This window comes from Capra hircus, chromosome 15 (genome assembly GCF_001704415.2).
Source record: "Capra hircus breed San Clemente chromosome 15, ASM170441v1, whole genome shotgun sequence".
NCBI lineage: Eukaryota > Metazoa > Chordata > Mammalia > Artiodactyla > Bovidae > Capra > Capra hircus.
In genome coordinates, this window is record NC_030822.1 from 26989772 (window position 1) to 27016891 (window position 27120).

The 27120-nt window shown below is 37.2% G+C and overlaps 1 protein-coding gene across 9 annotated transcripts in view; it reads right to left on the reverse strand.

Annotated features, from left to right (window-relative positions):
• Positions 739–27120, reverse strand: part of EMSY (EMSY, BRCA2 interacting transcriptional repressor) — an 82003-nt gene continuing 55621 nt past the window's right edge. For 4 of the 9 annotated variants that reach the window (XM_018059320.1, XM_013969807.2, XM_013969808.2 and 1 more), the window contains 8 exons: positions 25702–25900; positions 17496–17660; positions 15646–15801; positions 14596–14637; positions 11625–11776; positions 9156–9719; positions 7692–8192; positions 739–3680 (listed from right to left, as the gene is read on the reverse strand). In XM_018059320.1, the coding sequence (XP_017914809.1) occupies positions 3486–3680; positions 7692–8192; positions 9156–9719; positions 11625–11776; positions 14596–14637; positions 15646–15801; positions 17496–17660; positions 25702–25900 (1974 nt within the window). In that variant the 3' untranslated portion in view covers positions 739–3485. The remainder of the gene's footprint in view (positions 3681–7691; positions 8193–9155; positions 9720–11624; positions 11777–14595; positions 14638–15645; positions 15802–17495; positions 17661–25701; positions 25901–27120) is intronic. The other 5 variants (XM_013969812.2, XM_005690008.3, XM_013969809.2 and 2 more) reach the window with 5 other exon arrangements.

Here is a 27120-nt window from a genome sequence, read left to right on the forward strand (position 1 = left end):
CATTTTCAACTATAAAGCTCTATACATTTTTAAGGATGTTAAGTAATTTGCTACATTAGAGATGAAGAACAAGCACCTGATTAAGATTTTAAGGGTGATGAATTAATTTCCAGAAAACCTACTTTTAATAGTAGTAATATTTCTGTACTTCAAAAGTTCTCAATTTAAATAAAAAAATAGAAAATGATTTAATTAATAAACAGGCAAAGAACATTTCTCCACAGATGTATGAATGGCCGATAAACACATGAAAAAATACTCATCACTAGCCATCAAGAGAATATGTATCAGGACCCTTCATATGTTAGCATAACTACAATTAAAATTACAGCCAGTGTTGACCAAGACACAGAGAAATTGGAGATCTCCAACACTGCTGGCAAGAATATAAAATGTGCAGTCACTGTAGAAAAGAGTTTGGCAGTTCTTCAAACTGTTAAAAATACTTTCCACATGACCCAGACATTGCACTCCTAGATATCTACCCAAGAGAATTGAAAACTTACGTAAAACTTGTACACAAATGTTCATAATAGTATCATTCATAAGAGCCTCAAAGTAGAAACAACACAAATGCCCATCAACTGATGGACAAAATGTGGTATATCCACACAGTGGACTATTACTGAGTCATAAAAAGGAATGGGGCACTGATGCACGCTGCAACATGAATGAACCTTGAAAACACTACATTAAGTGAAAGAGGACAGTCATAAAAGACCACATATTACATGGTTCCATTTAGATGAAATGTCCAGAACAGATAAATCCATAGGGACAGAAAGATTAGAGGACACCCAGGGCCAGGGTGGTGGTGGTTTCAGGCATACAGGGTTTCTTTGGGGGGTTATACAAATGCTCTAAAATTGACTGTAGTGATGACTGCCCAACTCTAAAAACACTAAAAAAACCACTGAACTATAATACTTTAAATGGGTGAATGGTATGATGTGAAGTAATCTCAGTAAAACTGCTCATTTTTTTAAAGTTCTGTAATTTCACCATAAACTCCAACTGCTAGTATGAAGCATTTATCAAAATTTCCTTTAAACCAAACAGATTTTTCTTATCACTGCTTATAACAGTTGTTAGGGTTTTATTCATTTTGTAGCATTTGCATTGTAATCTTGGAATACCTTTCACATGGGTGATGTAAACTTAAATTTATGAACTTAAACATATGAAACAGTAAACGATCTAAGGCTAAGATTTTCAGTTAAAGGATGCCTAGAGATCCATGAATGGCATTACCATCCACCCACTAAATTAAGAAACCTAAGAGCCACTCTTGTTTCTTCTTTGCTTTAGCCTTCATATCCATTTCATCAGCCAGTAACCCTGCTTGTCAACTCCACAAGGGAAGGATTTTCTGTTTATTCACTATGGTACATACCTGGTGCTTTAGCCTAGCATCTAGCACAAGGAAGATGTTTAATTAATATTTGTCAAATAAATTGAAATTCATGCTGTCCTTAACAGTTTTTAAAAGAAAAAAATTAAATCCCTCATTTGATAATTTGTTAAAATATATACTAATTTTTAAAAATGCAGACTATGGAAATTTCATCTGCCATTTTAGTTGCTGAAACATATTAAGGCTAAATTCTCAAAGGGACACAGGTATGCTATGGTGCCGGAATATGCAGAAGTAGAACATAATGACTTTATTCAAGTTTGCTGTTACCTGATCCATGAATATTTAAGATATTTTATTTTATAAAAACTTACATCTGTAAGTAATGGACTGACCGTTAACAGAGGGCTTAACCTGGAACACATAGATAGGCTTAGAGGCCCACGAACCCTTAAAAATTGCAAAACCTAATATGTATATTGGCATGTGAGAGTTTTCACTTTTTGGTGAGAGTTCAAAGTGTCATCAGATTTTCAAAGAAGTCTATAACCCAAAAGGTTAAAAAAATTACTTAACTAGAAACAGTCACAAAGTCTTTCAAACAGGAATTTGTACAACAAAATAATACCCAACAGCTCCATCTATGGGTATAAGTCATTATCATGTAGCAGAAATAATGACAAGTACAACAAATCAGTGCATCTGTGAATGCCTGTGTTTAAATCTTCAGTGTCACTCTAGTGGGAATTTATTAACTATAGGATCACAGTTGTTTTTTTTTTTCCAGATATAGATGTAAAAATTAGGAGACCATTGATGAATTCTACTTTACAGTACTTCAGCACCAAAAAATTGGGCAGTTATGCTGATATATGTATATACAGTTCAACATTTGTCAGTCTTAAAATGCTTATTTATAGTGAAATCTATATAAAACCGTTAAAAACTTTTCTATTTACATTTTTTTAAAAAATGAAAAGTATAGTTTCCTTTGCCACAACTTGTCAAAACTGACTCACCCATTCCCACCCTCTTACCCTTCACTCTACTTGTGACAGACAGTGATCACAAGACCCATACATATTGCTTAAACAAATCATGTCCTAAAAAGGTAGAATGCTTAAAAACATTACATTTAGAACTGTAAATGAACTTTTTATACATTTCAAAGGGGGTTAAACAAAGGTATGTAAAAGTTATTTTCAAAGTCTCAGTCCAACATGAATGTGCAATTTCAGTGTTAAGATAGCATCATATGAATAATTTGTTTTCCTGAACATAACTGAACATTTCCTTTGGACTAGAAAATATTTCTTTTCCTCTGTTTCACAATGAAACATTTTCTCATAAGTTTTCTTAAAGGAGAAAGGGGGAGGGGGTGGGAGGTGGAAAGGGTAGACACTCCTGGGTTACAGGAAATTTGTCAGAAGGAATATGGCCTGCTTTGAAATGTTTACATTTAAATAAATAGAAAGCAAGTGTGCTGCCTAGAGCACAAAGGAAGGACAACGCAATAAATTAGCATACAACTGGTGAGAATGTACAAACCACCCAAAAAAGCTTTTCCCACTGGTTAGGGACCTGATTTCCACCATCTAACAAGGATTCTTTAATGCCAGTATCAAAGAACTAGTTATTTTATAAAATATGAACTGAGGAGATGTAAAATGTTAACCAATTCAGCACTTGGAGGGATTTGCAAAAACATACAAGATTTTTTTAAAAAACCACTGTTCCTGACACACTGTTTCAAAATACAAACTATTCACATTCTCCTTTTTTGATGGTGTTTGCTCAGTAGAAACCAGTTGAGGAACATTCACAGGAAAAGACTCTTTCCACTGCAAGACAAACTTTTCCATTAGCCATGGTCCAACAGAGAAAGAATATCAGGTCTTATGTCACCGTAGATGTGCATCTTTTTTCTTTTTCTAAAAAAAAGTACATTCCCCTGTGAGTTTTATCTTGTTTTAAAATGCTACTCCTGCAGCAATTCTTGTTGAAACACTGCTGTTTCAGGGTCCACAGTCTAAGCATGGGCAAAGTGCTCTCTTTAGACATCAAAATACAAGGGCTTCCCTGGACACTTGGTAACCAAGTAGGTTTTAAAGTGCACTCCTGTGTCCAAACACTAGGATCGCTCAGCAGAACTCTGAGAGGGGCTGGGTTCAGTTCCATCCTCTGTGCTACTGTCTATGTCCTGCTCCATGGCCGTCTCATCATCATCCAACTGCTGACTGGTGAAATTGTTCAGTTCAAGGAGCCCGCTGGGCTCTACGACCACGTTGGAGCTGGAGTGGCAAGGAATAGCATACTGGGGAATGGCCTGGAAGAGAAGACAGGAAAGAAGCTTCATGGTTAAAAAAAAAAAAAGAAAAAAGGTAACAGAAGGATGTCCTCAACAATAACAAGGAAGGAAATAAGGAAACTGACATTAACTGGACAACTACTAGATGCCTGGCACTATGCTAGATGCTTAATACTATTCCCATTTTACAAATGAGGAAACTAAGATAGTAAGTGACTTAATCAAGGTCACACAGTTGGTCAGCGTTAATGCTAGGATGCCAGGATTCAAATCCAAGTCCTCTACAACGCAAAGTGATCTCTCCACTCCCTGATGGTGCCTCTTCTAACAAAGGAGGCTGAAGTCCATGCCTAATTCAAGAGACAGACTCTGAGGATATTTTTATTTGGTCATTAAGCAAAATTTAAATGTAAATGCATTAGATTTTGCTTCTGCAAGATGAATGATTAATCCACTGATACCACAATATTTTTAAGCCCTTTGGTAGTTCAAAGGTGAACTTATTTGTTTGGGTCACATTCTAATAATCTTTATTGAAAATAAGGCTAGAGAGGACAAACAGTCTTTTAAACAATAAAAGTACCAAAAGATAAACATGTATTAGGCCATATTGCCTTGTCAGATTCTTTTTTTCTCAACTTTATTATATACCTTCTTAAAAGGCGTATCAGTTCATATCATACATACCCTTACTGAAAATTCTACAGTTGTTTCCTATTGTTCTTGCTATAAATCAAAAACCTTACTATGTCTCCAGCCTTTTGCAAACTCACTTGTGCCACAGGGTGTGTGCACTAGTTCTTCCCCTCTTTCTGGAATATCCTTCCTCTAAATCTTTACGTGGCTGGTTCCATTCTTATCATCTGCATCTTAGCTCAAATGCTTCAAGTAAAAGGCTTTGAGAAGCCTTCCTTCTATGAAGGGGAACCAGAGTACTGGGTCGATCCCACCCCTAACCCCTATTATGTTCTGTACATTTGCTTTATTGATTTATCATCTCTTTGTTTTCTTCTCATCCTTAGAATGTAAGATCCAAGACAGTTTGAACCAGAGCACATATCCTGACTATCTTTTTCACCGCTAGATACCCAGACCTTTGAACAGGGTCTGGCACACATTGAAACTGAAAGTTGCTCAGTCATGTCTGACTCTGCGACCCCAAGGACTATATAGCCCATGGAATTCTCTGCGCCAGAATACTGGAGTAGGTAGCCTTTCCTTTCTCGAGGGGATCTTCCCAACCCAGGGATTGAACTCCGGTCTCCTGCATTGCCAAAGGATTCTTAACTTTCCCAATGAATGATGTATCTTTAACATAAAGAACCCAGGAGCAAAGTTGAATATCAGCATTTTGAAAATATACCTAATCAAAACAACCTTCCACTGAGGAGAGATGCAAATTTAGTTTTAACACTCTCAAGAAAATGGTGTAAAATGCCTAGGCATTGATTCTAAAGTGGTAAAGTTTTTTGTCTTCCCTCATGCTCCTGCCCTTGTTCCATGCAGCTGATCACTGTGAAAAAGTCGCTGGTGGGGTCAGAATTTTAGTTCAGCTCTAGCTGTGACTTGCTGTGGACCTCTGAATAAGTCACTTCCCTTCTTAAGCTTTAGTTTAATTTTGTGTAAAATAAGATCATTAGAAAAGATATGCTTTAAATATCCCTACAGATCTAAATTCCATGAATTCTATATACATACAGACTCCTTTAAAATAGAAGATACATTCATCTTGTGTACTCCTCTATCCTTACACCTAGCACAGTGCCTGGAACACAGAGGTCAAATAATCCATGTGGAATGAATGAATGAATAAAAGAAATATGGATTATCTGTCTACAAGGTACTTAATATTAAACATGCTGAATTTTTACAGAACACTTTTCAAGAAATCAAGGAACTTCTGCAGACTTCCTTCACTCAAGTCAGTAGGTATTTTACTGAATGAGTAAAAATCAATACTTTGGGTCAAAGCTAAGCATAACTACTGAGACCTGAAAATAAATGTTCCAACAATCTGTTAGTGATGATTATAACAACAAGAGCTATCCTTATTGAGTATTACTCTATATAGGACACTTAACCAGATATTTATTCAATCCTCAAAACAACTCTTTGAGCTGTTATTGTTTTCCCTTCATCACAGGAACAGAGGTTAACTGTTGCTCAAAGCCACAAAGTAGGTAAGGATTATGGGATTCAAATCTAGATATTTCTGACTCCAAAAGCTTGGTCCTTAATGCTGCTCTTCCCTCTGACACAGTGACACATCAACCCAGCACATAGTAAATGCTAAAAATTAGCTCAGTAATCTTGCAGAGAACCTACTCATTAGCTATCATCTTTGATACAGGAAGCAAATTACATTTTAACCCCTGTTCATGAAGTATAGAAAATAATTTCCACATAAGCTATTCAAAATAATTTTCAATTTAGCAAGTATACAAATTTAAAGAACTTAAACTGCCAGGGGCCACAGTAAATATTAGTAAAAATAGGAATAGCTATCATATATTGGGCAATCACTACAAGCCAGGTACTGTGCTAAGTGCTTCATCTCAATTTTATATAATCCTTATGTCAACCACGTAAAGTAGGCATTCCTTATTCCCATTTTACTGATGAGGAAACTAAGGCACAGTGAGGTTAAGTAGTCTTGCCCAAAGTCACACAGTGAATAGCAAAGCCACGAAACCTCCTTTTCCACCAAACCCTACCTCTTCAGTGGAGAAGGGCATGGCAACCCTCTCCAGTATTCTTGCCTGGAGAATCCCATGGACAGAGGAGACTGGTGCAGTCCATAGGGTCGCAAAGAGTCAGACACGACTGAAGCGACTTAGCAGGCAATGCTACCTCTTCAGGGGGAAAAAACACGTAACAAATCCATTTGGTCAACGATTATTTAGTTCACTATTTGTTTTGACAGGAACAAAATGTTTGAATAATTCAATGGCCAGATCTATTTGCGTTTAAGCATTTCCCCTATACTAAGATAAATCCTATCTGGGTTAATATCGGTCAACTTGCATTCTTTCATGGCTTGGGATCACAGGAAAGGCAAAATTTACTACAGAATAGTCTAACTCACACAATATAGTACAATAAATACTACCATCCATAGTAAATACTAGATTATCTGCATTTCAATAAATCCAAATTCTCAATTAACTAAAATGTGCTGCTCTGATACCTTCTAAGCAAAAAATGACAAATGTCAAGAAAAAAACCTGAAACCTTGCAAGGAGAGAAGGAAATAAAACACAACTTCTAAAAGCTAGTCTGGACCCAGTAACTCTTCAGTCTGGATTATATATGATAACAGATGAATTATAGAATGAAGGGAATGTGAGGCATAGGAAAATCTACTGTCAATAATGTCATGTTCACTAGCCTGTACTTACCAAGGCAGGAGAGTAACCATAATAAGATTTTTCAATAATATAATGATTGAAATAAAAAGCAAAGCTTTACGGTTAATCCCAAGTTAGTTATAAAATTAAATTACTAAGAAACATTCTTTTACAACATGGTTCTCTAGACATTTCAGTTAATTAAGGTTTTATAGTGCTGAAAACCATAAATTTGGATCAAGATCAAGAACTGTGTTTCTACAAGGGTCTCTGAAATTAACTTGAAATAGGAGTACAATCCAGTTATATCCCAGGAGTACAAACTACTTATACTCTAGGCAAAGACTGAGAAGCCCAAAATTTGACCTGGAAAGTTGCTGATTTTGTAGGTTGACTGCTGAGTCAACACTGGCAAGTGTGGCTTGCATCTATGAATCAAGCAGACACAGGGGCTCAGGGCCCTTGACTGTCTCTAAGGTGTACTGCTGTGATAATATCTATCAATTTTCTAGGATTCTGTTTCAGAAAATAATTATAAACTTGTATATTTGTAATAGGTAATAAATCAAATTTGATAATCTCTTTGCCATTTTGGCTTGACTCTTCCTGTGACATCCCAAAACACACCAAACCCACAACCCTCAAGACACCCAAGATTCCTTGTGTTCCTTCTGATTCTTACCTGGATGATAATTTCTGCTGGGCTCTCTTCAGCTTTCTTTTGGCCTACATTCTGAATACGCATGAACTGGCCTGTCGCAGGCACTCCTGGTGCATCGATTTTCCTTGTCGTTAGGGGAGGGCCAACAGCAGATGGACTTGAACAGGACTCTCTACATTTCTGTTGCTGGGGAGTGGAATTCGCCATCCCTGCCACCACCACATGGGTGGAGGGTAATGATCCTGCTTCACCAGTGAGCACACTAGTGGCAAGAGCCTTCTTTGGGGGATCCACTACCAAATGCTCTACATTTGTATCAATCTGAGCTTCCATCAAAGACATTTTCAAAATGTCTGACACTGCTGTCTTCTCAGAGGCCTGAATGGGAGATATGCTTGTAACTGGTGATGTCAACTTAGGCACAGAACTGCCACCAGTTATCTTTGTAACTGTGGGAGGCTGGCGCCCCTCAAAAGTTATCTTTGTAACAGAGGATCCTTGGGTTATAATTGGCTGCTCCACCTGAAAACAAATTGGGGTTGTGTGTGTTACAGCTACATATCTTTGAGAAAACCTATTAAACACCCCAGACAATAATGGCAAAAGAAACATTTGTGCTGTATACTAGGAAGATATTTTGAAGCTTGGTGTTTCAATAAGAGGGCTGATGGGAAAGTATCTGGTTACCTTTAAGAAACCTAGCGAAAGAGGAGGGGTCAAAAGAACCTTTGTTTAGCCAGCCAAGGTTCATAGCAGTAAAGGAAAAAAAGTCACAGCAGCCTTGTTTTCCTTGGGATTTACATCCCCACACAGTACACCTTAAACCCATCTCAAATCATTTCATATAATCTTCAGCTTTTTAAAATAAAAGTAGGGTTTTTTCAATCTTTTGCTTCAAAATACATTTATACAAACATATTCTATATATATATATGTATTTATAACACACACATATACATATACATCACTCCAAAGCCACTAATTTTCCCTAATATAATTTTTCTTTTCAATATTCACAGATAATTCCTCTGAAATCTAGAAGATAAATTCATTAACCAAATGGTGGTGGTGTAAACTACAAATGAAGACGGTCAATGAAGCTCCTTAAAAGACTGTAGTTTACTTATCAGCATTATTGCCACAGAAATAAGAGATTACAGGCATGGAAATAAATACTTTATGCCTAAAAAAATAAAAATAATTTAGGTATATCTATGCATTATTGATCAATGCTGAAGTTATTTCATTAAAAACTGCCTGGAAATTCAAGTTCTGAGTGCTATGCTTTTTTTCTTCCTATATTAATGCGTACATTTCTTCCCTAATGTCAACCTTCTGATGGAGTAAAGTAATACCAGAGTAATGAGGCTTTTGAGTTTCCTCTTGCCAGGAGAATGCACCGCTAATCACGATAGGGTCGTGATGTTTTCATTTTTTTCCGTGAACAGAGAAGTTTAACTTTGCATGCTATCAATATTCCGTTACCTGGCTTGCCGGCTGTTTCTCTGAAGAGGCTGGGAGCGGCATTTGGCTCTGGGGGGTTTGGGGCTGCACGTAGATTTTTGGTTGGTTCGGAGCCTGCTGCAGTTTAGGGAGCTGCTGCGTGGTTTTCACGGCAAGCACCTGTACTACAGTCTGTGGGGGCTGTGCCATTAAGGTAGGAAGCTGCCTGTCTTTGGCCACCATGGGATGCTGTGTGTGCTGTACATCTGGCTTGGGCTGTGCTTGTTCTTGCTGGAGAGGGGTGAGTTTTTGATGCCTGATGGAAAGCTGGGGCATTTGCGGGAGTTTGTGCTGGAGCTGGTCTGCCTGCACGTGGATGGTCTGCTTCTGTTTAGTCTGGAAGCACTGCAGAGTTTTCACTTGCAGCTGAGTCTGTTCCAGCTGTGGCTGGCTAAGTTTCTGCGGCTTAGCTGACTGTGACTGAGTCAGGGCAGATCGATAAAACAGGCCTGTCTGAGGGTCTAAAGTGTCCATCTCTTCAACCTCGCCCTCCTCAGTTCCAAGTTCCTCGCTGTGTTTGGTAAAAGCAGTGTGACTGCTTAATGCCTAAGTAAAAAAGGCACAAAGTAAGAATGAAATAAGAAAAACACCTATATTGCTACATTTTCCTCAAATTGGAAAAGACTTGATTATGAGAATCATTCAAAATTTTCAGAAGGGAGAACCTAAGAAGACCAAAAAACTCTCAAGGTCTCTAAATCTAAAGGCAGCCTTAGATTGAGACTCTTAAAATTTCAACTCTTAGACATTAAGTACCGCAAAAACTGGCAAATGTACTGCAGTAAGAAAACTCTCAGAGGGCCCAGAACTTAAAAGGTAAGGAAAATAAGGATGCTCTGTAAGCACAGCACAAGATGGGAAAAGAAAAGGGTCTCTGGCTCAGGACACAGCTCCAGAGCTGTTCATCTATCCAAAGGAAGAACACAGCAACCCAGAAGTGAAGTATCTAGAGAAAATCCAAGGTTCAGAGATGCCCACTTGTGCTGTGCACCCATTCAGCACGGTCCAGAAGGTAGGCATTGTCTGAGGGCCTTGCCCATCCCAGTCTCCGCAGAGGGCCTCTTTGCTAAGGGTGGAGACGGGTGGCCAGGCCTAGCAAGGTCTGAGTGATCTGCCCTCTGCCCCGGCCCTCCTCGCCCAGGTTCCACGCCCACCAGGCAACGGCTCTCCCACACCCGGCTCCCTCCCAGGAGGGAAGGAAACTGCGGCAGCGACAAGAGCACTCCTGTCAGGAGAAACAGCGATGGCCTGATGTCAGTCACAACAGCGCCGGGAGGCGGCGGCGATCGTGAGTGATCTTGGTTAGAGCCAGCTGTCCGACCTCCACGGGTGTCTTGAGAAAAGTCAATGTCAGGACAGCCAGATGAGGGCCAGACTCCAGGCTGAGAGCTAACACCCAGCAAAATCTCTGGCCATCTGCTTTCCCTCAGTGACAGAAGATCCATCCCAATCCCATCCTTCCCACTGCTTTATCAAATGCTACACATCTACTTAAACTTTAAAACTCTGAGATCAAATTGAAACTCTCCCCTATCTCACAATGACCTTACATAAACAGGTTTTTAATTCAACAATTTCTTCATGCCTTTCGAGTAGTTTGCCTGTAATTATGCTCAACTGCTACCAGTTGAGTAATGATAATTTATGTGGCTACTAATGATAAGTCATGCTTAAATCTGATATTTATGATATCACTTTATAATAGAGGCAGGATTCTTTAGATTTAAATCCTGGTTCTGCCATCCAGAATAGGTTAATTTCTACGGGCATGAGTTTCCTCATTTGTAAGAGGGATGATATAATCACCTTGCAGGCTCATAACAAGAATTAAATAAGTTAAAGCATTTAAAGCTCAAAGCATAGTATCTGGCACAAAATCAATATATCAATGTATTTTTTACCTTTTCCCCATTACCCTTGGTACCACATTTTCTGTTTTATATTAATTCATTTCCCTTCCTGTTCAGTCTCTTCTTCAGTTGGTCACATTCAATAAAAGAAGTCAAATAATATTTACCTAGTTATTTTTAATGTTCCCATAAGGATTCATTATGAAAGCAAAAAACTAAAACAAATGAAAAACTCAGCATCAAACAGCTTAAAGAAGCCAACTTCTATTTCATTTGAAAATCTTGCCTCAGTGATAAACCCTTCCATAACAAGAAAATACATAGAAACAGTGACCAATTCTGATGTCATAGATTCATCTAGATAGCTTTACCCTTTTCAAACATTAACAGTTCACAGAAGATCCAAGAATATTATTTCTTAATTACCTTCTGGTGTTAAGACACTCAGTTCATTTCCTTTACTCACCCCTCACATATGAAAAGAACTATACTAACGCTCTTTAACTCAGTTATTTCCCCTCTTATAATAGGAGATGAAACTGAATCTTATTTCAGGAAGGAAGCAGCTATAGAAGGTAGAAGGAAAAAGAAGAGATACAACCTGCTGCATTATGTGGGTGATTGCTCCAGGGGAAGAAGCTGGGATGGACTTCACCACCACGGATGTCTGTGTTGCAGTCTGTGACTGAGCCACATGCTGGAGGAGGGTCCGCTGAGGCTGGGAGGGCTGTTGGGGCTGGGAGCGGTGGCTGACTGAAAATAGAGGAGGTGATGATATTTCTCCAGAAATCACCACAGCATCTGTAACCAGTAGTCATTTTAAACAACTGTCTGTGAGACTGCATCACAGAGAGAAAGTGTGGTACTAGGAGGCAGAAGACCAGAGTCTGCCCATTTATGAGCTGTGTAACTCTGAGAAAGTCACTTATCTTCTCTGAGACTCTGTGTCCTCATCTGTAAAATGGGAATAACAGAGCTATTATAAGGATGAGATGAGAAATGTATGTGGAAGCACTGTGAAAACTATTATCACAAAGGAGGAACAAGTCCCTTAAAGCTATATCCTCCTGTGAGTTGTGCTCTTTCTCCAGTGACCTTTACCCCATTAAGGTAACAAAACAACAATCAATTTCTGCAAGCAAATCCTACTACTACTACTAAATCGCTTCAGTCGTGTCCAACTCTGTGCAACCTCATAGACGGCAGCCCACCAGGCTCCCCCGTCCCTGGGATTCTCCAGGCAAGAACACTGGAGTGGGTTGCCATTTCCTTCTCCAATGCATGAAAGGAAAAGTGAAAGTGAAGTCACTCAGTCATGTCCGACTTTTAGTGACCCCATGGACTGCAGCCCACCAGGCTCCTCCGTCCATGGGATTTTCCAGGCGAGAGTACTGGAGTGGGTTGCCATTGCCTTCTCCAAATCAAATCCTAGACTAATATTTTTAAGGATAGTGAGACAGTACAAGTTTTTAACCTCTTGATCCCAGTTCTAAATGTAATACAAAAACCAGAAGCATTCACTCCTTTATATACAAAACACTATCTCATATCCTAAAGATTTAGAAGGTCAAGGTGATACTACAGAAGGAGAACTGGATTAATAGTCACAATTGGATTCTGTCCCACTCTGCCACCAATCAGCTATATGAATTTGAAGAGGTCACTTAAACTCTATGTTATTAATCTCTAAAGTTCTTAGGTTTTATTTTATTTTTGTTTTTTATTGGGCTAAAATTGTATTTCTTAGAAGAGGACCAAATGAAGTAATGAATTGAAAATGGTCCTTAGATTGTTAAGTACCAAAATATAAAGTTAACAGAATAACAGAAAAGTTAGTGTTCTTTCATCTTCTCAAATTCAGCTCATCCAAAACAAATGAGTAAGAGTACAGTTCAAGAAATAATTCCACCTCTTAGTCTCTTGCTGGAAGGTCCCATGGAGTAAACTATACATTTAAACTACACATCTATGTTGATGCCAAACTATCACTTTTAATCAGCCTCAATTTCAACTTTTTAAACAGTATAAATACTCAACAATTCTTATTCTACAGAGCTTTAAAAATGTCTATAGTTTTTAGAAACCAACTTTTTGAATCAGAAACAGATAAAAATAAATCTGTAAAATTAGCTAAGGATTTTGAGACTATCAAAACCTCAATAATCCATGGTTCTAATTCTCATATATCTTGATCTACAATTTCAAGTAGTAGTGGTTCCATACTTAGAAAACTCATAGTCAAATGCCCAAGGATAAGATGATCACTACAAAATCAATGTAAAGTGCCATTGTGAGTATAGAACTTTAAAACTATCCAGTGAAATATAAATAAGCTTCATTTTTATAACACATTTTATCTATATTCAAAAATGCCATCTTTCTTTTTTTTTTGAAAATTTTTCTAATATTTATTTATTTGGCTGCACTAGGTCCCAGTACTGCATGCAGGATCCTTGATCCTCATTGCAGCATGCAGGATCTTTTTCGTTGCAGCATGTAGGATCTAGTTCCCTGACCAGGAATTAAACTCAGGCCTCCTACATTGGAAGCTCTGAGCTCAGAGTGTCTGACACTGGACCACCAAGGAAGTCCCACACATGCAGTTTTTCTATTGTTGCTATATATATGCCTACATGTGATATGAGGTTACAGGCAGCACCATTAGTACTCTTTTATAAATGCACTATAGTATCTTACTGCATTTCACAATAAGCTTTATATATACATTTTAAATTATATGAGTTAATACAATCTTTCATATGTGCTCAACGAAACTGGAAAAAAGGGAGTCATGGTTTGTATTAAAATAACAAATACTGAAATCATTTATAATACAACTGAATAAGAGAAAAAACAAATCATATGAATAATATTAAAACTAAGCAAGCAAATCAGTGAAGCTTTTTACTGATAGAAGTATCATCAGAAATGAATGACATTTGAAAAATAATCAATATAATTTCTGACGAAATTATCAGATTATATGGAACATTTTTACTGCCCACACTAATCTTTATAATTATTACATTTATTAAGAAATGAAGTAGATTCCATAGATGATCAACTGAAACCATTTAAGAATAATCCTCAAGATACTATAAATTCAAGAAACTAAAATCTCTTCATAGTAATTCCCCAGAGTGTACGTAAGTTAAAGAAAAATAACACCCACTGCAGAATAATACAAGAGGGTCAGGAAGTTGACTTTGAAGTAGAGAGAAAAAAACCACTCAGTGAGGCTGAGGATACGATGGGAGAAGATTATAGAAGGGAGGTCACAGAGTAGATATTTGGAAAACCGCTGAAGTGACCTTTAACTGGGCCATGTAAACACCATAAAACAGTCACTTATTTCTTTAAACAACTCTTATTTTTCCAATGTCAGACTGCTCATTTCTGAGAAAGAATCCCACTACTCTGCAAAAGGAAAGTCTTTCTCCCTTTTACTGAGTAGAGAGCTTACCTTTCCTCTACCAGATCAGAGTAGAGCGCATCCATTAAGTGGTTTGCCCCCAAAACAATCATCTTTTATCTTCAGTTACTTTTACTACAAATGGATGCACACCACTTACCTAGAAGGGGAAAAGCAAACTCTGTCCCCTCATCAGTGCGTTCTGAAAAGGATAAGTAAGGGAAGATATCATAGGTCTTTTTATCTATTTACCGTTTGATAATCTAGTCTATCCCCAGAGGTTATTATTGATTTTCCCAACATACTGCTCTCTGCTTTTTGCTAAGTATCTCTAAAGAAAGATGCTAGATAGCTTTACATAATTTTTAATTGGATTTTCCCTTTTGGCAATTTTAATCCATTAGTCTTAACAATATCTCCCAAAATTATGTCAAAAAATTCCTTTTCCACTTTGGTATTTTCATCCTTTAAATATTTGCAACTTTATGTTCTCTTATGGTTAAGAAAACAGAAGACAGGTGTTCTTTATATACTGCCTCATAAGTCATCTCTCCTAAGCCCTAATTATTCATGTTACTACTCTCTGAACTCCTCCAAATTGCAAAGTAATAGAGTGCCCAAAACAGAAAGCAGTATTCCAGGTGTGGTCTCACCAGAATATGAAAGAATCTATTATCCTTCCTGCTTCACTTCTCTACATATGCCATCCAAAAACATCATCAGTGTTTTGCTGCCAGACCACATAAATACCTAATGTGCTTTCCATCACAACTCTTAACTATTTACAAGGATTTAAAATTTTCCACATCTTTTTCTTTACATTAAAAAGGGGGAGGAAGGTTGGATTTTATACTTTCTTTCACCCCTGACCCACTTCCCCTTCCCCAAAACTAAAAAATTCAAATGTATATGAGTATCTATTCCCCCATAAAAGATATTCTATCCTCTCACTACCAGTGCTGCCTGATGTTCACAGATATTCTTTAAGGCCAACTACAGTTTTATATTACTTGCAAACTTTGTAAAATCTATCAATTTTCTCCCTCTAATCATTAAAACCAGGGTGAATCCCAAAGACAATGGGAATCTGCTCTCAGAGAAAACTGGAAGAGATCGAGAAATATAAAAAATATATTTTCCCACAATCATCCCATGAAATCCAGAAAGGTAGCACTCCTACCTTCATACTACTTTTTAAAAGGACACCTACCAGTAGTGATGTATTCAGCAACTAGTTCTGACTCTACCACCGCAATTGATGGACTTTCAGGAGAATGTCTCTTTTCCTGGGTCATCTGAATAGGCACTGCCATTTGACTCAGGTCAATAGTGGGTTGTCTTGGTTTAGATTCCAATTTTTCCTTCACTGTATAAAAAAGTCAGGGGAAAAATTAACTTTATTACAAACAAGTACTAAAACCAGAGTTGTCCATGGAAAAATGAACAAGACCTCTGGGGTGCCACAAGGGCAGTGACTAAGAAGATAGGAAGTTGAAAACAAAACAGCAGACTACTGGATGGCTATAGAGTGCACAACTTGTACAAGCATACTCAGCAGCACAGCAAGAACGCATATGCACTCAGACTAAAATCTGCCCCCTATTATCACTAGGCCAAACAACTGGATCTGTTTCCCTTGTACATACTCCCTTTAGAACACTTCCTTTACCCTTAGTCAAGGCAGTACCTGGTATTCTTCAGTTCACCAACCTGAAAACAAAGGGTAAGTAAGCACTACTTAGCATTATTTGCTCCAGGACACAACTGCCCGGAAGAGCACCACACAGTGACCGGTTTAATTTGATCTATTAAAAATTCAAGATAATTCCCAAAGAAATGTTACATTTTTATGACTCTTGAAGAATAAAAATATTCATTGTTAGGAGAATATGTTTCTGCAAAAATGTCTATGGAATGGTCTGGAATCAAGAATGGTTTCCATGGATAGAATAACTTTCTAAATTATCACTTTTTCTACAAAATTATTTGGTTTTCACCCTCTATAAGGCATTAACGGAAATAGTTGAGTATGTCAAAGACAAGGAGCTAAGGAAATGCCTAAAGCCAAAAATAACACCAATAAAAAAATAAAAGACTTAAAATAAATGCTAGTATTTTGGGGGTAGTATAGAGTGGATGTTACAACAAACAGTAAGTAATTAAGTCCAGTAAGCAATCATTCAGATTATTCTCACCAAGCATAAAATATGATAAAATCAAGATAATCATTTAAAGAAAGTAAAACAAAACCAAAGGAATACAAAAGTCACCCCACAAGTAGAGAGGACACTGAACTGGGAATCAAAAGACATGGAATCTCACTCTGCCACTAGCCAACTGGATAACCTCTCTAGGTCTCAGTATATTTATCCATAATGAAATGGTTGGACGAGATCATCACTAAGGTCCCCCCCCAAGGACTGTGACAATATCTGATCTATTATACTAGAAAAGTCAGTATAACTAACACAGTTTTGCCTAGAGTTTATAGAAGACATTTAATAACTGGAAATACTGATTGGATCTTGCTAAATGAGAACAGCTTTGCATGGAAGCTCAGGTTGTTAAATTATACAAAGAAGTAAGAAGATAAAAAAACAAATTAGAATGTTAGCAAGGCCCTTAATGTTTTAAGACCACAAAACTGCTCAAGCAGGATGGCAGGGGCCCTCCAATTTGCCTTCTACTATTCTTGAATAGAATTGGCAAACGTACTGCATTTATCCTTGTGCTTAGAAATCGATAGACCTACTCCTTTCTGGTGACAAAAGGCAACAGGATTGTCCACTTTAAGCTGGAGAGACAGAAGAAAAGAACTGTGCTGTTTTTTCTTCTTTCTTCTGATAGAAACAATAGACTACAGTCTATCTATCCTTCAGTACTCCTGTGAACATCTTAATGAACTGACAAGTAAACAGACTGAACCAATGATTATAGACAAGTCCAGAGGGGGGAAATGTGCTCAAATAATAACAAAGAAAATATAACAGTAGTAGTACTTTAGCACAACCCATCTCTAGAGAAAACATGCTTCATTCAGCTGAGCATGTGAATTCATACCTGTTGTCTGTTGGAGTTCTAAGAGAGCTTTGATTGTTGAAGTAGCTGATTGTGATTCACTGGATACATCCTGATAAATTATGGTGGGGCTAGTCTCCATTGCAATCTCATGTTCTGACCAATCCTGACGCCGGGAAGCAATTACATGAACTACAGGCTGGGAATCTGTTTTATATTAGTTAAAAAAAAAAAACCCTATAAACAAAGTTTCTCTTAAAAAAAAAAAAACAATTTGTTCTTTTGAAAAAATCTTTGTTTTACTACAAACTTCATGCTTTATCTCCCCAAAAAGACTGTAAGCTCCCAGAGGACATAATGTCTTTCATGTCTTATTCATTCATTCATTGATTCAACAGACTGGGCACCTATGTGCCAGTCTACACTTGGCACTGAGGATACAAAGAAGCTCACAGAATAATCAAAGGATGCTCAAGAAGCACACAATCTGGTTGGAGAGACAGACATGTAAAGAGACAAATTACAATTCAATGTCATAACTGCTATAATAAATAGGTGTGCATTTCTGTAGGTGGGTGCATGTCCATGTACCATAAGAACGAAATGCGGTATGAGTCTTATTTTCCCCAATGCACCTAAAAATGTGTTCTGTATTACAACCTGAGCATTCAGTCAACACTTACTGGAGTTACTGAAAGGAAATCCTGTCCACTGACAAGAAAATTGGATAAATGATCTAGAAGCAGCATGATATAATAGGAAACGTATAACATTCAGAATTCAAAGTCTTAGGTTACAGTCCCAGCTCTAGCAATTACCAGCAAGTTGATTCTTTGGGTCTTAGTATCATTATTTCTAAAATGGCAACAATAAAATTACCTCTCTACCTCATAGGATTTCTGAGGGTATAATGAAATAATATTTGTAAAAGAGCTTTATAAACTATGAAGGACAATAGAAATGTTTTATTTTTGTTGTTGTTGTTCTGGTTGTGGCCTGAAAATTTCTCAATTCTAAGCCTTTTTGTTAGTTTCAAAATAAATTATAGCCCTAACTAACTCAAGGTTTATTATATCCATGCTATATAAGTATGCATGTAAATATTAGACACATAAAATCAAACAACAAATTATTTGAGTTTTCCATCTACAGAACAAGTTGATGGACTAAGTAGTTTAAGTGTAGTATACTACACTACTGTTAAGTTCCTAAACTCCTTGGTTCAAGATACCACATAGAAATTACACCGGCTATAAAAGCATGACTCCTACTCCCAAGTTTAGATTCTAATGGAGGAGACATAAAATGTGTGTGTGTGTGTGTGTGTAGCTTTGTATCCTGGGAAAAAGTCAAATGATTAGGGCAATTATATAATAGAAAGAAAAAGACTACTATGAGTTGGAATGGTCAGTGAAAATATCACAGAAAATAATTCATGCAGCCCCAAAACCAAGAATAAGTATAACTTAAGTTCACCCTTCTCTGAATTTTATATTTTTGAAGACCACAAAGTTGTTCAAAAAGGTTGAAGCAGCAGGAATGACTCTTCAAAAACAAAAACAAAGAATACCCTATCTTCCCCAAAAAAACAAAATCAATATACAAAATATCCAGAATTTTTATTTACCATAAAAACAAAACTGTAAAAAAAAAAAAAAAACAAAACTGTATTTGTTCCCTACCTTATCCTCTAAACTCTAGGTAGACTATATGCCACACCAGGGATGTACAATTTCCATTAAAGTTTCAAAAAAAAATCTAGATGATTGAAGAACAACATCATGTAGTAATATCAAATGCCATGTGAGGCCTATGGCAGTTTTTCTTTACTAATTCTAAGAGCATATATGAGAAATTAAACTTGAAGAGAACTGATTATATTAGGGAATCATTCATTTTATATAAACTTAGTTCTCAATTTTAAGAATCTCTCATGATGCTATAAGTACCCCGTGGTTAGATGCAAGGACCTATAGGCAAAGAATGACTTTGCAACCCAACTCTGTAAAATACACATATTAACTACCCAGGAGAAAGCAAAAACTGCACTGGAAGAGAGAAGGTAAAACAAGACTGGAAAAAGAAAACACACTTCTACAAGGAGCACCTAATCAGACACATCACCCCACATAACATCATCCCATAGGGACTGGGGAGACTGGTTTTCCTCTTTTTGCCCATACACAAAAAGTGCAGCTGACCATACAAAGCATCAGTGCAGCAACCACAACGGCTGTGACACAGAATGAGTGTGAACCTAAACGTGAAAAACATTCCTTGAGTGATTTTCCTCTCTACTGTTGGCTCACACTTAGACGAGATAAATCTACTGCCTACCAAATCTGATGCTGAGGTCAGAGTGCAATGACTGAGACAGCAGGAGCCTGATACAACAGTTCCATTTGATTACGCAGTGTGCATCCAGCCAGACTTCTCCACCTCTCTTTGGGATGGTGGCCTACTGACCCTCAGATATCTTTCCCCAGAGGTCATTTAACAAACATTTACTGGGCATATACTACATGTTATGTACTAGAGATATACACTATCCGAAGGCAGACTCAGGCATTTCTACGGAAGAACGTCTCTTATGTCTTTACTATAAAAAGCTTCTATCACATTTACATAGAATTATAAGACCTCTCAGGCTTCCCTGGTAGCTCAGCTGGTAAAGAATCCACCTGCAATGCGGGTGACCTGGGTTTGATCCCTGGGTTGGAAAGATCCCTGGAGAAGGGAATGGCTACCCATTCCAATATTCTGGCCTGGAGAATTCCACGGGGTCGCAAAGAGTCAGACACGACTGAGCTACTTTCAACTAAACATGAGACCTCTCAGCTAGGAAAAATAAAATCTAAAAGTATGTTTAATACTATCATCGATCTTATGTTAAAATCTTCAAAATATCACTAGAATCTAGGAATCTAGCACTAGAGAACTCACTGTTTTCCAAGGCAGTTTCTTTCCATCTTTGCACAGTTATGACATTTAGAAAATTTTCTTGTATGGAGTGGAAACAGGTCTTCTGATTGCTACTCAACAGTTCTAGTTCTGCCCATGTACCTATCAAGGACCAATTCTTTTCCCTCTTCTATGTCACAGTCCTTAAAATAACTGACAACAGTTCCTACGTTCCCCACAACCCAACCCAATCTTCATCTTCTCTTCTCTATGATAAATGTCCTGTCTCCACCTACTGCTCTTCATAAAAATGATTCCCAGATGCTGCACGCATCTAACCCATCTATTCTATACTAAACCCAAGATGTCTGTATCTTTTCCATGATGTAATAGGTATCTTCCCTTTGAAACACTGTCATAAAAAACAAAGCCTTCACAGTATTTAACTGCTTACACAGCTTTCCCCCAAATGTTCCTTAAAGAACCTTAGTTCTTTAAGATGTTTTGCAAAAGAAGGGTTCCATGCTCAAAAAACGTTGGGGGGCATTTTATATTATATATGCCACTCTTCATCTTTCACAATATATATCACCATATGATGACTCTGAAAAGTTCTGCAATAAGTATCGGTATGTTTTGCTTACCCTTCATTCATTTCTTACCCTCACCATGACCTGCTGAGATCATGAAGCTTCTGGAAAAATCATCCTAGAATCCAAGTTACTTAAAACAATGTCTTTATAGGATGCATTTTCATATTTGCCTCATACAAGTTCCATCTTAAATTACTACCCTTGGTTTTGTCTTCTTTTTCTCTTCCATTTTACTTCACATAATCTTGTATTCTAGCTAGTCTACTCAAAACCTTTTTTGGAAATAAAGTTTTTCTTTTAACGTTTTTTTCTTTCTTTAAAAAAAAAAATATGGAACACAATAAGCCCAATAACCTTGTTCCCAAGTGAAAAAGAGAAAAAAAGAAGATGCAAATAGGAAGGAAAGCTGAGGAGTTGTGGAAGGCATGTGGCCCAATTTTCATTTAGCGACCTAGGCAAGTACGATCCTGAACTATCAGAGTTGGTCATCTAGTTGTCTATCAGTATGTAAAAATACTTCAGGTGTATAGAACTTAAAAGTCCCACCCACTAGGTTAGGAGAAACCCCAGAAAGAAAAAAATGTTTTGGACTCAGGAAACAAAAATGAATTTATAAGGCTGAAGCTTAACCCTGTGCCACAGCTGCTGTTACAGTTGCTGTTTTGTTTGTTCATTCAGAGAAACTTTACTGAGTGTCTACTTAGAGCTAGTTAACGTCTTCACTAAATACTGAATATATAGAGATGAGTATAATGCTTGCCTCTAAGAAGTTAGTAGCCTAGTGAAGAGAAAATAATTGTATTAAACAAACAAAAAAAGTACAAAATAAAATGATCAATGATAAACTAGCTGGTAGTACAAAGCAATTTTGGAAGCCAAGTATAGAAGGAGTAATGAACCCTCCCAGGGTGATTAAGGAAAGTGCCATAACAAGGTGAAGATGAAAGTCTCTATTCTAGCCTGTGAGAAGACAGTTCAGAAATAATGTATAAGGCCTAAACTGCTTCTCCTTTCAGGCAGGGAGTGGTAGGAAAAGTTTAGAAATCACAAATAGAATCAAGGAATCCTTTGGCATAAAAAGACATCTTTATTCTAAGACTTGTATAAAGAAAGTCACTAGAAAAAGGATATGAAGTCAAGAAAAGTTGATCTATTCTTACAGTAGAATGCCATCTATCAACTAGGTAACAAATAATAGACTTTAGAAAATTATCACTGGATGCTAAAACTAGAAGATAAAGGTGAGGGATATGATATTTATATAGTTTCAAACCATCTCCCCATATATTACCATTAATCTCAAAGGGACATATGGTAATTTCATAATGCAAAAAAAAAAAAAATAAAAGAGGGAAGGCATTAACCAAGAGATCAACATTAACATCATCAATATTGGGACAAACTGACATGAGTGCCTTCTGATAAGATAAAGCTAAGAATACACCACATCTGTGGAATTCATGCTGAATTAAATGGGAAACATCAGACAATGCAACTAAATGTAATGCATAGCATTGATGTGGACTGTGGACTGGTGGTGGGGGTAGGTTGCTGTAGTGGCAAAACTATAAAGACCATGATTGGACAGTTGATGACATCTGAATGGATTGTATATTATAGAACTAAAACTTTAAATAGTGATTTTGATAACTGTATTTTAGTTATGAAGAGACTAACCCTTAAGGAATATAATCCGACAAATATAAATATTTAGAGATAAAGGGCATGACATCAACAACTTGTTCTCAAATGGTTAAAAATTTCAAAAATTATAAACACACAGGGGGCGGCACAGAAAGAGAATCAACAACAAAGAAAATAGGGCAAAATATAAATAGGTGGTGAATCTAGTAAAAGACTATACACAGAAGTTCTTTTTATTCCTGTAACTTTTTATAAATTTGAAATTACATTAACAGTACTAAACAAAGGTGGGCTAAAAACTACAAAAATAATATAAAGGAAAAAAGGGACTGTTATATAGTGCTTATATTCCCAGTAGGTATGAAAACCAAACTTGAGTCTTAGACTTAGCAAAACCTTTATCCCTTTCTCTTATAACACAGCATATATATTCCCACAGCATATGTAGTCCCTTGTCTTTGAAAAATGTACTAAGAAACTATATAGTGAAATGGGGAGAGGAGTAAGTGAAGATTATAAAAATTGGCTTTAGGGACCTCCCTGGTGGCCCAGTAGTTAAGAAACCACCTTGCAAGGCACGGGACATGGATCTGATCTCTAGTAGTTCTCGGGAAACTATGATCCTACATGCTGTGGAGCAACTAAACCTGCATGTAACAACTACTGAGCCCACACGCTCTGGAGCCTGTGTGCCACAACTAGAGAGTTGTGCAGCAAAACGAATATTCTGCATGACACAATTGAGACCTAGCACAGCCAAATAAAAAGCAAATAAATAAATATTTTTTAAAACTGGCTTTACAGTTAACTATATTAGATATTCCTCTTTGGTGGTTTTTTTCTGTATTATAAAATATTTTAAAAAGAAGTAATATGCAATGAAAGATAAATAACACAAGTAAAAATAAATGATGCCACATATAATAACAGATCAAAGAGCAAGAAATTTATACTCAATCACTTCCAAAAATAGTCAAACTTTTGTCCCTTTCTTAGAATGAAAACTAAAGGCTCCCTAATGAAATGGCATGTTAGGGAAGTAATGACTGGCTTATAGCTCCCTTAGGAAAAAACCAGCAATTTCAAAGGTAACCTGAGATTGTGTATATATAATTTACTGTTCAGGTTCCCATTTCAGCAACAATTCATAACCTAAACATTTTACCTGCCTTTTATGAAAATATTTCTCAAAGGAAAAAACAGCTGGAATTATTCAAATAAGCACAGACTTCAAAATAAAAGAGGAAAAAATAATCTTATTGTTAAAGAATAGAATCTATACACATCAAATCAGTAAGTCTAAAAGAAATAGAATAAATATCACCCCACTATAATCAGACATAAACTGATTCATAACTAATATAGAATGATAAATTAAACCTTACTAAATTGATTCAGAAAATATTACTATTACTGATAATATCTTGAAGAAAATTATCCATTTTCTAAAATGAGAGCCATACTGTTTGCTAAAATCAATATTTTATTTTTTTATCAGTGAGTTTCCAAAGACCATTTCAAATGCTACCTCCTTCGTGAAGCTTTCTCATAAAGCTTACTACATAGTATAAATTTTAAAATAAATGTTCAAATTGAATTAATGGAATAATTAGCAATATGAATCATTAGTAAGACTAATGTAGGATGATTCCACTAAAGAGTTAAAATAATAATGCCTATACAATATAAAGAAACTGCATTGAAAAAGTAAAGATGCTAAGAAAGCATTCCAGAGAGAATAATGTGGATATGAGGAGAGGAAACAGAGTGAGTGAGGAATGATCAAAAATAGATAAACAGTTCTGTTTCAATAGATCAGCGCTTCTAAGCACAGGCATAAATATACTACCTGGGTAGTTACGGTAACTGACACACACACGGGTACTAGATTTGTTGCTGTTGTTGTTCAGTTGCTCAGTCACGTCCAGCTCTTTGCAACTCCATGAACTGCAGCATGCCAGGCCTCCCTGTCCTTCACTATCTCCCTGAGTTTGCTCAAACTCATGTCCACTTAGTCAGTGATGCCATCCAACCATCCCATCCTCCGTCACCCCCTTCTCCTCTTGTCCTCAATCTTTCCCAGCATCAGGGTCTATTTGTACAAAGTCTCAAAGTTTATGATCAATATGGGTGGTTAAGGTCACTGACAGACACAGGTACTAGATTTGTAGAAAATCTCAAAGCTTACGATCATTGAGTTTATTTCAAATGACTCCCTGCTGCTGCTGCTGCTAAGTCGCTTCAGTCGTGTCCGACTCTGTGCGATCCCACAGACGGCAGCCCACCAGGCTCCACTGTCCCTGGGATTCTCCAGGCAAGAACACTGGAGTGGGTTGCCATTTCCTTCTCCAATGTGTGAAAAGTGAAAAGTGAAAGTGAAGTCACTCAGTCATGTCCGACTCTTTGCAACCCCATGGACTGCAGCCCACCAGGCTCCTCTATCCATGGGATTCTCCAGGCAACAGTGATGGAGTGGGTTGCCATTGCCTTCTCCAAGTGACTCCCTAGAACAACATAATTAAAATAGCACTAACTATAACTAGTTTCCCTATTATGGAGCCTGGCTTCTTATCACCTTCCTTATAATTAGGACAACCAGACAACTATCATCTAAACTGGAATACCTATGAGAGTGAAAGAGAATGCTATTATTATTCTAGAACACAAATAAACTAAGACTTATTCCATGCAAACTGCAATGTATGAACACCCACATACAGCCCATTTATAGGCCCATCTCTGGCCACCATGATCCTTTCTCAAGGTTCAGCAAAAATCATTTCAAAAGGTACACTCACTTTCTTGTACACTTCTTCTACTTACTCAAAGCAAACAAAAGGAATCACAGCTCTATCCAGTTTGATAATACCTATCTGCCAAAATCATCACCTAGTTTATGAATTATTTGATGAACATAAGCCAAGCAAGAAAGAATGGTAAGCCTTACCAAAAACAAAATGTCTGCTCACATCAAACAAAAGACAATAAAATCAAAAGAACTGACAAGTCAAAGTATACATGTTTGTTTGAGATCCTTAGATTCAACTATTTTAGAACTAGGGTATTATCTCAGCAATAATTATATAAATCAGAAGTAAAATGGGACTTACCTTGGGAACTTTGGGAGGACTCTGTAGAAGAGGAACTACTATCTGTATAACTCTGTGGTTCTTCCTTTCCTTCTTGAATAGATGAATTACCAGCCTCTGCCACCCTGGATGCTTGTTGTAATGTTTCTGTGACCAGTTGCCTTGTTTGTTCACTAACAACTGTGGCCTGAAATGTCACTGGTTTGGGTTTAATAAGAACCTAGAAGACAAGTGGAAATACAACCAGTATAAATTTTTGAGCATTTAAAATATGTTTCACTTCTAGATCATAATAAAACAAATATTTTCCTGACATGGAAAACAGTACTCTGTCCACTTATTATACTTTGGGCACAGCATTGAACATCACAGACAAATTCAATCTATGAATCAGTTATACCAGGCCACATATACATTTCATGCTACAACAGCTACAATCCTGACAAGAGGCTTTGCCTTGTTTTTTCTTGCCTATAACGACTTCAGGAATCATTTTACAATCTGCAGTTATATAGCAGAATGATAGCCACAAGCTAAGGACAGCAGAACAGAAAGACACAGGGAGCCTAGATTCCCAGGGGAAGTGTGTGTGTGTGTTTGTGTGTATGACAGAATTTAAGTATTTATGTATACCATACATAGTCAGCGTAAGAGTAAAGATTTCCTCAGATCTCCCAGGAAGTGCGTGTGTGTGTGTGATAGAATTTAAGTATTCATGTATACCATACATAGTCAGCGTAAGAGGAAAGATTTCCTCAGATCTCCCAGGAAGTGTGTGTGTGTGTGTGTGTGTGTGTGTGTGTGTGTGTGTGTGTGTGTGTGTGTGTGTGTGTGTGTGTGTGTGTGATAGAATTTAAGTATTCATGTATACTATACATAGTCAGCATAAGAGGAAAGATTTCCTCAGATCTCCCAGGAGAATTTTTGAGTCACAATAACAGTCCAGGGCTTCCTTCCTTTAAATATTTATCAACATAATAAAAATAAAACCCTAATTTGTTTAAGCCACTGTTCTTCAGGTTTCTTTTTGGAAACGAAATGAAATTCCTAATTAACACACCTGTACAAAGTAATCTTGCTTAGGACCTAAGTCATCTTTTAAGAAATCTCCAAAGGGACACTAATTTAGACAACTGGGCATGTGTGCATGCTCAGTCATTTCCGACTCTTTGTGATCCTATGGACTGTAGCCCCCCAGGCTCCTCTCTCCATGGGAATCTCCAGGCAACAATACTGGAGTAGGTTGCCATTCCCTCCTCCAGCGGATCTTCCCCACCCAGGGATTGAACCTGTGTCTCCTGCATTGCAGGCAGATTCTTTACCGCTGAGCCACAATTTAGACAACTACTATAGTCAATAAGGAACACGTGACAGATCATCCTTGGCAAAGGTCAAAACCGCAGACAGCAGAACAAGTGAAATGCAAAGAAAGTTTCACAC